The sequence below is a fragment of the Phodopus roborovskii genome, unplaced genomic scaffold (assembly GCF_943737965.1).
Source record: "Phodopus roborovskii unplaced genomic scaffold, PHOROB, whole genome shotgun sequence".
Lineage (NCBI taxonomy): Eukaryota > Metazoa > Chordata > Mammalia > Rodentia > Cricetidae > Phodopus > Phodopus roborovskii.
Window position 1 is genome coordinate 21,466,749 of NW_026126459.1, and position 13,226 is coordinate 21,479,974.

The 13,226-nt window shown below is 40.6% G+C and overlaps 2 protein-coding genes across 5 annotated transcripts in view; one reads left to right on the forward strand and one right to left on the reverse strand.

Moving 5' to 3' along the window:
* The window catches only part of Senp1 (SUMO specific peptidase 1), a 46,620-nt gene extending 39,154 nt beyond the window's left edge, over positions 1 to 7,466 (reverse strand). For 2 of the 4 annotated variants that reach the window (XM_051189786.1, XM_051189787.1), the window contains exons 1-3: positions 6,646 to 7,282; positions 2,613 to 2,660; positions 728 to 858 (exon numbers count right to left, since the gene is read on the reverse strand). In XM_051189786.1, coding sequence (XP_051045743.1) covers positions 728 to 858; positions 2,613 to 2,660; positions 6,646 to 6,700 — 234 coding nt within the window. In that variant the 5' untranslated portion in view covers positions 6,701 to 7,282. The other 2 variants (XM_051189788.1, XM_051189789.1) reach the window with 2 other exon arrangements.
* Positions 7,467 to 8,404: 938 nt separating this feature from the next.
* Positions 8,405 to 13,226, forward strand: part of Pfkm (phosphofructokinase, muscle) — a 38,094-nt gene continuing 33,272 nt past the window's right edge. The window contains exons 1-2 of the mRNA XM_051189784.1: positions 8,405 to 8,495; positions 9,085 to 9,207. Coding sequence (XP_051045741.1) covers positions 8,414 to 8,495; positions 9,085 to 9,207 — 205 coding nt within the window. The 5' untranslated portion in view covers positions 8,405 to 8,413. The remainder of the gene's footprint in view (positions 8,496 to 9,084; positions 9,208 to 13,226) is intronic.

Below are 13,226 nucleotides of genomic sequence, written 5' to 3' on the forward strand. Positions count from 1 at the left end.
CATTCACACAGCAACAAATTACCTCATGCAAATTACCAATGGCTTTTCTACTGAGCAAGACTATTTTCTTTGTTTTAATTTTAAAAATTACATTTATTTATTGTACATCCCACTGTATAAGTGAGGAGGGAAGAGGAAACTTAAAGGAGTCAGTTCTCTCCTTCCACTATGTGGGTCTCAGGGATCAAACTAGGGCCATCAGGCTTGGCAGACTGTCTTTACCAGCTTGGTGCCTCTGGCTCAAGACTGCTCTCAGTAGGTTTCCTTTAATATGCATTCACAGTATGGCTTCTGTCCAGTGGGAGATACTAAGATTCTGCATTTCCACCAGGCCCCCAGCAATGCACATGCTGCATTCTGGGACAGATCCTGAAAAACTGAATTATATCACAGCCAAAGCTCCAAATGGCTGTGCAGTCTCCCTCCCCTAAGCTAGTGTTCAGTAATTTTAAGACCTAGTTTAAAAGAACGAAGATCTACATGTCAACAGTTTAATATCCAGAGGAACCATGAAGAGCTTTCTAAAAAAACATTATTCTTAATTCATATATCATCTGCTTTTTCTTAACTTTCTTATTTTAAACCAAGCAGAAACCAAAACACTAAAATTATTCTGAAAAGTTCACATGCTTGGATTTTTTTAGAGTGGCATTCAAACTGTTATCAGATGAATATTTATAATAACAAAACAATCAGTTGATTAAACAAACAAAAAAATATTCCTAACCTGCTGGTCAGAAAGTGAGAGCTGGTCCTCTGGAAAACATGACTGTGGCAGGAGATGGGTTTTGAAGGTGGAGTTATGGTTCACTAAAGTTACTTCTCCAGCATCCATCTTCATCCCGTCGGCAATATCGTCTAGTGAAAGAGCCCGGATTAGATCAAGTCACACAATCCTTCAATAATAGTTTCCTATGAGCCAATCTTTTCACCTAATAAAAATGACTTTCAAGGAAGAATTTTACAGTCAAATAAAACCCTCTTTCTTAACATGTGAAGACACTGGCCCATCTAGAATTGACAAGTAGCTCAAAACTTAAACAAGAAAAAAAAAGCAGTCTGGTTTATACTTCTTAAAATAATGAAATTTCCCCCAAAGAAAACTTTTAATATCTTAAGTATAATAAATTTAATATTTAAAAAACAGGATACTGGGTAAAGAGCCATGCTTGAAAAGCAAAGGCAGACCAGTTGATCCACGAGATGGACAACACGGCAAGCCCTGTCATTTAAAAATGGGAAGGAGTAGATGTATATCACCATTCAAAACCCTCTTCATACTAGTTCATTTCCTATCTTAACTCAAAAAGGTGCTTTAAAATTGAAGCCAGGAGTTAGGAAAATGGCTCAGTCAGTAGGAATGCCTGCTGTACAGGTATAAGAACCTCAGTTTGAATACCCAGCACCCATGTAAAAAAATAGATATGGCTGTGTTTGCCTGTACCCAGCACTGTGGGGTAGAAACAGGCAGGTTCTGGGAGCTTACTAAGCTACCAGCTAACCTAGCAAAAACAGTAAGCTTCCAATGCAGTGAAAGTCCCTGTGTTAAAGGAATAAGGCAGACAACATACTCAAAACTGTACATACAATCCCATGGGAAAGCATACCTACAAATACATGTGTTAAGTACCTTCCCCACATACCAGCCATTAAAAACTCAATCCACTTGATTTTTCTGTAAAAAGGTAGAATTTATTCTTATGGCTCTTAGTAAGTATCATCTCAATGACTATAGTACCGTGGCAGAATCTTACTTTAGAAACATTTTTACATAAAAGCTAAATCAGGAACAATCGAGTTATGAGAACTCAGCAATTTACACTAATAACAGCAATAAGAAAATAGAAACAAATAAAGAGAGGGAGAGAGTAGACTAAGGGAAGGAAGAGAGTACCCAGTGGTAGTGGAGGGGTACAAAAATGTAGAAAATAAAGGTTCAGGTGAATCTGAAATAATCATGGATGCAGCCATTGCAGTTTATTCCTAAACTGGCTGCTATTCCTTCCTGGACACTGAGCTCCTTTACAGATATACTACTGCAAATGAAACAGGGAAATGTTCTGATTGCAAAGTTTCAATATCACTAGCTACATGAAATAAAATGTCTACCTTACTCAAATAACTTAATCTATGGAGGCAGTGCAACACAGTACTAAAGGACAGGGACTCCAACTCAGGGATAGAGCAAAATATTCTAAACAGGTTTCTTAACCTGCATCTCATTCTCCTTGTTGATACAATACATTGTTGGTACAATCCTGTATATTTTGTATACACTATTAGGTGTCCTTGTAAGATGGCTGAAACAATGAAATGAGATAATGTATATTAAGTACTTAGAGTAGATACAGAGTAAGCGTAACAAATGCTGCTAGTGTGCATTTGTTTTTTCAATACAGTGAATAAGAAAGTAACCTTAAATGATTCTGTATGCAATGTATTAACCAAAGGAAAATAATACTGAGTACATAATAGTATTTACTTTGGACTAAGATTGTGTAATATTGTGCACAAAGACACAAACATAGCAAATACTGGGAAAGCTTGCTCTTTCTCTCCAGCCTAACTAGTCAGTAACTAAGAGGGCCGAATGACTGCTTGGTTAGTCTTACCCATTTCAGGTCTTTTCACATCACTGACTTTAGCAAAGATACAAAACCCTATAAAAGAAGACACACGACATAAATATTATACATGAAGCATTTAGTTCAAATATTTTATAACCAGAACTTACACAGAGGTGACAGTTATAATCATTAAGGAGAAAAATGGCAAAAGCTATATTGATTTGTTGAGAAAAAAGTGAAATATAAGATTGGTCTCAGATATTGCCAAACATTGCTGTAAACTATGCTGCATTAAACAGCAATTACAGGTAACCCAGAGAATCACGGATCATGAAAGCAGAAATCAAGTTGAGTGAGCCCTCAGGAGACTGAATCGTATATAAAGATTAGACAGTCAGTGGCTGCAATGGAATTACAATTAGAAATTTTTCCTAATCCATTGCTTTTTCTATTACCTCATACTAAAACATTCTTCTATGCAAGTGACAGATTTTTGTGATCCTGATTTCTCTTCCATAAACCTTATTAGCAGACAAACATGACAAAAATGTATTCAGTACAATCAAGGAATACTTTCAGTTGTACAAAGCACTCCCTTTCTACCTCCCCCTCCAACATTATCCATCAAACTGCTAAAAACCAGGGTTGGAAAACAACTCAATGGTAAACCCTTGCATAGCTTGTACAAGGTCTTTTATTCAATCCTTAGTGCCAAACCAAACAATGAAACCTGCTTAAACCAAAGCTCCTTTATATATAGAAATTCTCCTCATGTAAGAGACATGTAGTAAAGCTACCACTATATATCTTGTTGGGAATAGGCAAAAAAACAAACAAAACAAAAAAACAAACAAACAAAAAAAACCCACCCTGTCCTAAGTACTGCTATTTTTTAGACTTCAGACTCCATTTTACCTGTAGAGTGAAACAAAGTTCAGGTTCCCAAGCCCTAGGGGAGCTGGGAACTCTCCAATAGCTGACCCATCCCCTCCTTAAACCAGAGAAATAGCCATTATGCAGTTTTAGTTCTCTAGGAACACATGGCTGCTTCCACAAAAGATAGAATAAATGAATCCGATTGGCTGAACTGAAATGCTTGCATTGTATATCAGTTGACAATGATGGAATATTCAAGGGAGCCCCTAATCTTTGAAATCTGATTGGTGAAAAATTGTAATTGTAAACTGGCAACAAATGTTTATGATTTTTATGTTTATACACTTGCATCAACTGGCACTCGGGCCACAGTTCAGTTCCTGGGTCTGTTCTGTGGCCCTGATGGATCAGTCCTCCCCTCCCAGCTTCTTTTGTGCTGCCCTCCATTAAATCTTGCCTTGAGGTAACTTCTTGTGTCTACTTGGGTTGAAGTCAGAGCCTCAGAAAACAACAGTCTGAAACTACAAGTGGTATTGAATTGTATATGCATACACACATACATACACACTTCCTATACATATATTTCTAAGAAAGTTTAAATTAGAACAAGAGATTAATAACAGTAATTAAGAATAATTTGGGAGGCAGAGGCAGGTAGATCTCTGTGTTTGAAGCAGTCTGGTCTACATAGTGAGTTCTAGAACAGCTAGTATTACAGAGCAAAACACACTGTGTGTATATGTTCCCATGGATAGTTTATCTCAAAATATAGAATTTTCTTTTTATTTTCTAAATATAGTTGACTGTAACTATAACTGCAGAAAGTGAAGTTACAGATAATGAATTTTCCCAGAAAAGGGTTGGGGTAGTTAAGAGCCTAACTGCTTGGAAGTACTCAATTAGCATAACCACACACATATACACACCCCCACTTTTAGCACCATAGTTATCAAGTACTTGGTTATCAAGTCCACAGCCATCTTGAATCCTCCAAGTATTCAAGGGACTGTGATATCAACAGGCTTTTTCAATGGTCACAATAACAAAGATCACACAGGGAAGGCTGCTTCAGTGAGCAGAATGCCTAGGCCTTCCAGGAAGGATCCCCCCAGGGGCTTAAGTCTTAGATTTAGGTTTCAACTATTTCTAAATGTTCAATGTAGCAAAAAGCTTTCTACTTAGAATTTCTCCAGTCTATTCTCCCCTTTTCTTTTTAATACGGTAGAATTCTTTTATTTATTTCTTTATTTTATTTTACGTGTATGAGTATTTTGCCTGAATGTGAGGCTGTGCATGACTAGTGCATGTGGTGATCAGAAGTGGGCATCAGATCCCTGGGAACTGAAGTTACAGATGGTTGTGAGCCACCAAGTGGGTTGAGGGAGCTGAACCTGGGTCCTCTGCAAGAGCAGCCAGAGCTCTTAACAACTGAGCCATTCCCCCTGCTCTACAGTGGAATTATTTAGGGTTCAGATTAATGTAGGGGGAAAAAAATCCTATCAACCAAGGTCACCACCTTCTAATTGTGACTAGCCCATTCCACCCACCTTGTTTTAAAAAGAAGACTGTCAAACCTGGTGGTGGTAGCATGCTGCTTGTGAGGCAGAAGCAGGCAGATCTCTGTGAGTTCTAGGACAGCCTGGTTTAGCAAGTGAATTCCAGGACAGCCAGAGCTGTTACACAGAGAAACCCTACCTCACAAAAGGAAAAAAAAAAAAAGAGGAGGAGACTGAAAGGAAGAAGACCAAGGCCAATTTAAGAGTATAGAATCCAGAACTTGGAAGGTAGAAAGATTCCAAGTAAGATGCTCTCTCAAAAAGAAAAGGAAAATCTGCCATCCAGTAGAACAACCCCAGTTAATTTCTTTTTCATTTTAGAGATTTGGGAGGGGAAAACAAGCTACAAAGTCAGTAATTCAGAAAAGTTCAATGACTTGTATGAAGTCTCAGATGGGGCAAAGAGAAAAGCACAAGAGTCCGCCAGCAAGAGCACATCTCAAGCACAGCACAGCACAGCTTCACATCCCTCAAACATCCTCATCCAAAGACTTATCTGGGCAACTGAAAAATAACCTCCAGCTAGCTTTGGTCATCTATCCTAGCTTATATGTTTAGATGACTAAAGCTCTATGTTTATATCTTAACACTGATACATCTTGTTTCTGCCGTGTGCTTCTAGTACCTACGTTTGTGATAGTGCTGGAAGAAGAGATTAAAAAAACAGACAACAAAACCAAGATTCTGCATGAAGTCCTAGATAAGGAGTCTAGATGTCATCAAATTCTAGCAAGGATGACAATGTTTTCTTTTAAGAAAATCTTTCTTGCCTGGTGGTGGCGGCGACACACACCTTTAATCCAGCACCTGGAGGCAGGGATAGGTGGAGCTCTGTAAGTTCTAGACCAGCCTGGTCTACAAAGTCAGTTCCAAGACAGCCAGGACTATTACACAGAGAAACCATGTCTCAAAACACCAAATAAATAAATAAATAAATAAAATAAGTTTATAGGTTAGTAAAGGATGCCAGATGTATTCACAGATCCAGCAAAACTGGTACAACTGGTAGGAGAAGTAGAAGTCAATGAAAGAAAGAAATTACATCACTCTTTGGCCACAAGTGGCAGAACCTGTTTGTATACTCATCCACTTCCTCTCTAGACTTAATTCAGCAGATGAATGACAGGATACCCACATTTGCAGTTGGGATAATTAACTGAAATCAGGTAAAAATGAATGAATGAAGCACTTTAAAAGGGACGGGGACAGGGAGCAGGCAGACTAATTGAAAGGTTAAGGTCATTTGTTAAGGTGTCACTGTAACGTCAAAGGCAGTGTACTCTCCACATGTGATCGAATACAAATGATCTTTACGGGGAATACTTATACATATTGCCTACTTCATCCAGAATTTTCGGTTACAACAAAAACCTTTAGTCAAACAGTTGACAGACTATAAAAGACGACATAAATTTTTATAAGAATCACCACCATACCAACACAATAAGTAAGTCACACCAACTAAATAATTTTTTAACAAGTGTGAGTTTAAAGTGATAAGGGAGCGAGTTATTGCCAACGAGATAACAGAAAAACTGTAGAGGTGCTGATAAAACAGAAATCACCAAGCTCAAGACCAGGGAAACCTAGTACGTATCCAGCAAGATCACGTTAGGGTCTACGAAGAAAAGGTTCAAGACAATTACCAAGAGGTGATGAGCCAGGTAAGAAGAAAACTGTGGCAGTTAAGGGAGTTTTCATAACCTGTGCAGAAGAGTCCAGACGTTTCTCTCTGGTGGTGGCACTAACGATATCGCATCTCGGGGAAATACCACGGGGTAAAAGAGTTGTAGAATTGTTTGCGTGGGACACAGAAGTAGTCGAGAAGTATCATTCAGGTCTCAAAGAAGAAGAAAGGTGAAGCAGGTGGGATTGAGAGCTGAACTTCTTGGTGGAAACAGCTCTCTCTCTCTCTCTCCCTTGGAGAGGACCCTGCTCTGGCGGGAAACTCCAGGAATCCCAACCGGCCCTTTTCTCCGTGGAGAAGTAGAGCTGGGCGCTGAGAGGGGCCTGCTGTGACCGCAGGGAGACGGCCTCTCCGCGGGTCAGGAGGCTGAGGCCTCAAAGGGCGGCCTCAGGAAGCCCAGCTACCAGCCCCGGGCCAGACAGCCGCCGCCGGACGGCAGGGGGGAGTGGAGGTGGTCCCAGGGGGCGGGGCGGAAGAAAAAGCGCTGTCCCCACCACGGTCCTCGCTGCCGCTCAGCCCCGCGGAAGCCGGCGGGCCGGGTCCGACACAGCCTCCCGGCCCAGTCTCCCTCCATCCTCACCCCTCCCCCAGTTTCCCGCCGCCACTCACCGAACCGGAACCGGCTGCTAGGCAAAGGAGTTTCCGGCCGGGCTCAGAACGCAAAGCCCGGGAACCTCCGTGAACCGGAACCGTCTTTACGGCACCGGAAGACGGCTGGGCAGCTGCCGAGGGAGAAAGGGGGTGGGGCAAGAGGTCAAAGAGCAGAGTTACGGACTCGTGGGACGCCTGCGCGAGGTGGCGAGACCTGAGGGGCAAGGAAGCGTTTAAGTCAAGTCTTAATCTGCCCGTCAACCCCAGACCGGGCTTTTCCTCATTCTCACACTTGGAGTGCTGTTAGTGCGCCCGCCGTCCTTTGCTTTTCTCTGTCCCTCCGCTCCCTTACCCACTGTCATCTGGTTCCGTTCATTGATTTTTTTTTTTTTTTTTTTTTAAGCTTAGGTTTTCATGGCAGCTTTTCGCTGTGGCCTTACATACTTGTGCCTTACTTGACAAAGGAGGATTTGAGATATAAGTCTATTTCAAACTATATCTTCTGGAAATTAGTGTGCATCTTGTCGCGCTTGACTGATCACAGGAAGTAGGGCTGGGGGAGCAGCAACCAGAGACTGGGAAAAGAAACTCTGGGAACACTTTAGCTGAGACTCTGCATGCAGAACCTTATGTAACTGGAGGAATTTAAATCAGTGATTTCTAATGGGGCTCACCAGAGATCTTAAACGTGTAACCCATGCCAGACTTTTTTAGAGGGAATAATGAAGAAATAAATTTGTTCATTCAAATTATTTATCAAGCTCCCTAATTTAGTAGGTCTCTGGCTCAGACCCTACTTAGAAGCCTTGGAGAGGTGTTTCAGAATTCTAGACCCAGTTAACTGCCTGTCTGAATTCAATCTTGAAGTAGGGAAAGCCTCTGAAACTCCCAGCCTTTTCTATACTATCAGCAACCGGGACAAGGAAGGAGGTGAACTTGCTTGTTCAGGGATCCTGACTTGTATCTATAAAAGTAGATTATGGTATCGCCTTATATACTATATACTGATTTTTTATATGGCCAAGTCCTAAAACCTGGCATTGTTAAGTATCCCTAGACCATGTCAACCTTTGACACTTTAATTATTCTACAGATACATTTATTTGTATTAAACTCTTTATTTCTAGGAAGTAGCCATGCATAAAGACGAAATTCAGCTGAAATTTTTCATGTGTGTGATTCAGTCTCGACAAGTAGTCAGGACTACTCAGAACACAGGTACCATTGATTAAGCTTCAAGGCAAAGGATGAGTTTTCTCAGAGATTCTAGTATAATTATAGACTTCAGGGGTCAACTGACCTGTTTATTTCTATTCCTAGTTTGAAAAAAATATTTGTCATTGTGTTATGTCTTTCCACTGTGCAAGTATAAGGGAGTTGTTATCCTTGTCCCAGGCAAATAAGACTTGGGACTTGAGTAAGAACAAGATTTGGGGAACATGGGATGGGTGTTGATTTCAATTTAAGTTATGGATTATTCTAATCTGTCTGGGCTCATTTGTGGGAGTCCTGGTTGTTACTGTAACAGGAACCCCCCAAATATGTAAGTCAAGGTCCAAGGAAAAGTGGTTTTCCCCTCTAATCAGTAGTAATGGGTTCTGCTTTGCCTCTCTTGTTATCAAAGGAATAGAGTCTTTTGGAGGTGAACTAGTTATTTATTGAGAACAATCATCACTTCTTTTAATCTTTTCCACTGCATTTATGGAAAAGAAGTTTTTGATAGCTAAGCCTCTTAGGAAAAATAAACGTGTAAGGGGCACCTCCCCTACTCCCACCCTGAGGGTGACCTCCAGATATTGCTTCTTAGCTGAAGAAGCTTCAACTTCCAACATGATCATACCAAAGCTACAACCAAAGACAGATTCCTTGAAGAAACTAGGCACTGTGGATGATCCAAACGCCGTGGGACATATACCCATTATTGAAACTGGTGAGGCATGGGGGGGGGGGACAATGGGGATGGGTGTGAAAAGAAGTACTGGAAAGCAAAAAAGTTTATTCATGGCATTATGGGTCACCTGTAGGTCAAAGTTTAAATTTAAGGCACAAGGGAGAAAGTATGAATGGGGGGGGAGAAAAACTGTAGAAAGAGTAGTTATTTGTATGGGCAATACTTATTTAATTTCCTCAATATTTGTATTGGTTTTTTTTCTGTTGTTGTAACAAAATACTAAATGGTGAGTAATATATAAAACAAAGAGAATTTATTCCCAGCTTAGGAAACTAGAAGCCCATGAGTGGGCAGCTCCTTTTATTTGGCCTCTGCCGAGGATTCTCTTGGCTGAGCCACATCATAGCAAGAATATAAGCAAGGAGAGATCACACGGTGAAACAGAAAGCCAAATAGTGGGGGAGGGGCCAATTCATCTGTTTTATAATGCCCTTCTTTCACAAAGAACTAACTGGGGTCCATAGCAACCTCATTAATTTCTTCCTAGGTCAGTATCTCCGATAATCTAATTGTCTCCCACCAGACCCCACTCTTAAGGGTTTATTCCTAACATTACTGCTCTGAATACCACATTTTCAGCACATGAAACCTTGAAAGATACACTCAAACTATTTCCAAGCCATGGCCATGTTAAGTCATTTGACTCCCATGTTACTATAAGCTATTTAATCTGGCTTTCTTATTTTAGTAAACTTGATATGTAAAAATGTGAGACTTCTGTCAGGCAATGGTGGCATATGCCTTTAATCCCAGCACTGAGGCAGAGGCAGGTAGATCTCTGTGAATTCAAGGCCACCCAGGACTACACAGAGAAACTCTGTCTCAAAAAAGCAAGCAAGCAAACAAACAAAAACAAAAACAAAAAACAATAAAAGGTGAAACTTCAACTAATGAATTAAGTAAGGAGTTATTATTACATTACAAAATTATTCCAAAGACTGTAAATTTTACCCTAGGAAAAACTGAATAACAGGTTTCTCTTGTGTATTTTAATGAAGATGCAACTCATCAATACTTCATATTAAATTTTAGAAGCACACCTACATGTCTACTCTCAACTAATATATCTATATTGGAGTTCACTGAAAATACATAGTTTCCACTGTGTGCCAGTGACATATTAGAAATGATACATTATAAAACATGATGTCTTGTTCTGTTGCTGTGACAAAATGCTCTCACCAAATAACTTGAGGAAAGAAAGCTTATTTGTACTCACAGTGTTTCTGTCCATTTTCCTGGGGAGGGCATATGGGGAGAGCAGTTCACATCAGGGTGCCTGGAGGTTAAGGGTGAAGGCTGTGCTCTTGGAGTCCCTCCATCTCTCTTCCCTCTTCTTCTGCCCAGGATTCCAGCCTATCCAATCCAGCAACACACAGGACCAGCTTTCCCTTCTCAGCTAACACTCTGCGAGCCCCCTCACAGACTTTATTTAGCTCAACTTCCATGTAGTTCCAGAAGGAATTCAAGGGCTAAAAAGTTTTCCTTGAAAAGTTAAAAACTGGGGTATGGAGAGATGGCTCAGCAGTTAAGAGCACTGGCTGCTCTTTCAGAGGATCCTGGTTTGATTTCTTAGAGTTCACATGGTAGCTCACAACAGCCTATAACTGCAGTCCCTGGGGGTCTGACGCCCTCTCCTGGCCTCCATAGGCACTGCATACACATGGTGCACACATACATAAAGGCAAAACACCCATACACATAAAAGTAAAATAAAATTTAAAATAAAGGTTAAGAATTGAATTAACTATTCCAGAACCTAAGCGGTAGATAACAATATTTATTGATACTTTTAAAGAACATGCTATATGAACTCACTGTATCAGACTCAATAAGAGATGAGAAAATGAACTAGATGCTTTCTTTCCCTATTCCTTGGGAGCCAACGTTCCAAGAGAGGCAATAGATGAGATCGCACATAAGTTAAGAGGTTGGTGATGCTGGTTCAAAAGATCTTTCTAAAGATCCCATAGAGATGTAGAGATAAGTCATGCCAGGACAGTGCTTAGGCTGTCTGGATAGGTCTAACATGGATGCAGGGACTATTAGCCCACATGATCTCAAACCTAATGGTCTTAGTTTATACAGCATAACAAAACTCATGAAAATGGCTTATATTCAAGAATGTTAACTTACTCAAATACTTGGGGCACCTATTTGGCAACTGTGGGTTTTCCTTTAATCTGACTTGGTCCTTACACAGTCAGCAGCTGGCACCAAACAGTAACCCCAGCCAGCAGCTTGGTTCTAACATCGAATGTGTTCAGGTTGTTTCCCAGTCGCCCTGTCTTTTCCACTTTTCCCATCCTCATTTGCTCTATACCTAATATTCACCTCATACCACCTTTGCCCTGATGAACTAATTTCAACTTCTTTCTCTGGTTTTCCCTAACCATTATCTCATGGACAGAATTATGATCTTCAGCTTCTGCATTTGAAGACTGAGGCCTCAAGTAAAAGCCACTCATAATCTTTTTAGCTTTCCTCCAAGAGCAAGGAAATCAAGCACCTTCCAGCCTCAGGGAGGCCTCCATGCATTCTTTCTTGATTGCTTCCATCTTTTCTTTCATTTTATTATTTCTTCTACCTACCTGCCTATCTTTCTTCTATCTATCTATCTATTTTTTCTTTTCCTACTACTTAAGTTTGTTGATCACATACTATGTCAGGCACAAACATGTCCTTCATAGTTAATAGAATTGGAATAGTGTGAATTCAGGGAAGGAAATCAATACACAAACTCAGTGTGTCCAGCAGGGGATTAACTCAGGAAGGCCAGAGGAATGACTGCAAGATAGAGCAGAGAGGCATTTCTAGAAAGGACGACTGGCTCAATCTGGGAGGAGACTGGCTCATTGGAAAGATAGTGTGGTTAATTAAGACCCGAGGGCTGTCAAGAATGCCCAAAGATATTATAAGAACAAGACCATACAGTATCTTCTAGATTCGGCTAACACTTTTGTACTATGGGAAAATTAACTGAACAAAAACAAAAAACATTTTGCCACAAATTAATTAACAGATACAGGGTTAAAGAGGTTCTCTGTTCTGTTTTGTTTTATGGTGCTAGATGTTAAACCCAGGAGCTCATAGAGGCAAGCACTCTACCATTGAGCTACATCCCCAGCCCTCATATATGCTACTTAAAATGATCTTCAGACATTTGGCAGGTGATGGTTTATAGGGAAACAAAAGTAGGTGGCTGCCACTACCTTGCTCTGTTCTTTGCATACAGGGTATTGTTGAAGAAGTCACATCATCAAATAACATAAGTGAATCTGGAGCTATGAACACAAAAATGTGCGCAGACCCTGGCCTACTATACTACTGCTGCTTCTGCTTTTCTGAAGAAAAGAAAAACTCACAGACACTCCTCCCAGAGCATTCTAGTCCTTGTTCTAAGTACAGCTATAGAGGGAGATAGTGCATTCAAGTCTCCGGAAAAATAGAGCACACGTTTGCTTTGTGCTTGGTAGAGGAGCAGCCATAACTGCTGTTTTTCTAGCTCTTTGCCCATTGCTATAAACAGTTGTGCCCTGTGCAATCATGAGGCTGCTGTGTGCATGTGTGTTTCTGAAATACAGACACTCAACTACCAACCAACAGAAGGTACTTTGTCCTGCACTAAAGTACTTCAAGGAATATGACCTATGGGTCACATAGGCCTCTCTTCCTACCGTTAAGATCTGTTCCCTAGCTTTTGGAAAGAATGGCAGTTAATATTCCAAATACCCAAGATGCTGCTAAACATCCACAATGCACAGGAGTCCTCACAACAAAGATCCACGTGCCCCTAAATGACAGTATTGCTGAGACTGATAATCTTGGCTATTTCTGCCATTTGCTGCAGTTTTTATGATTGTTACCAACAGTCACACTAGGAGAAGTTTCTTTTTGAATGTTTGGAAGTTGTAGCAGTCCTTTCAGGAGGTGAGGGTTATGATGCTGTTGCTCCTTCCTGTGTGAGAGAGTTTCACCACAATTTTCTCAGGCATGTG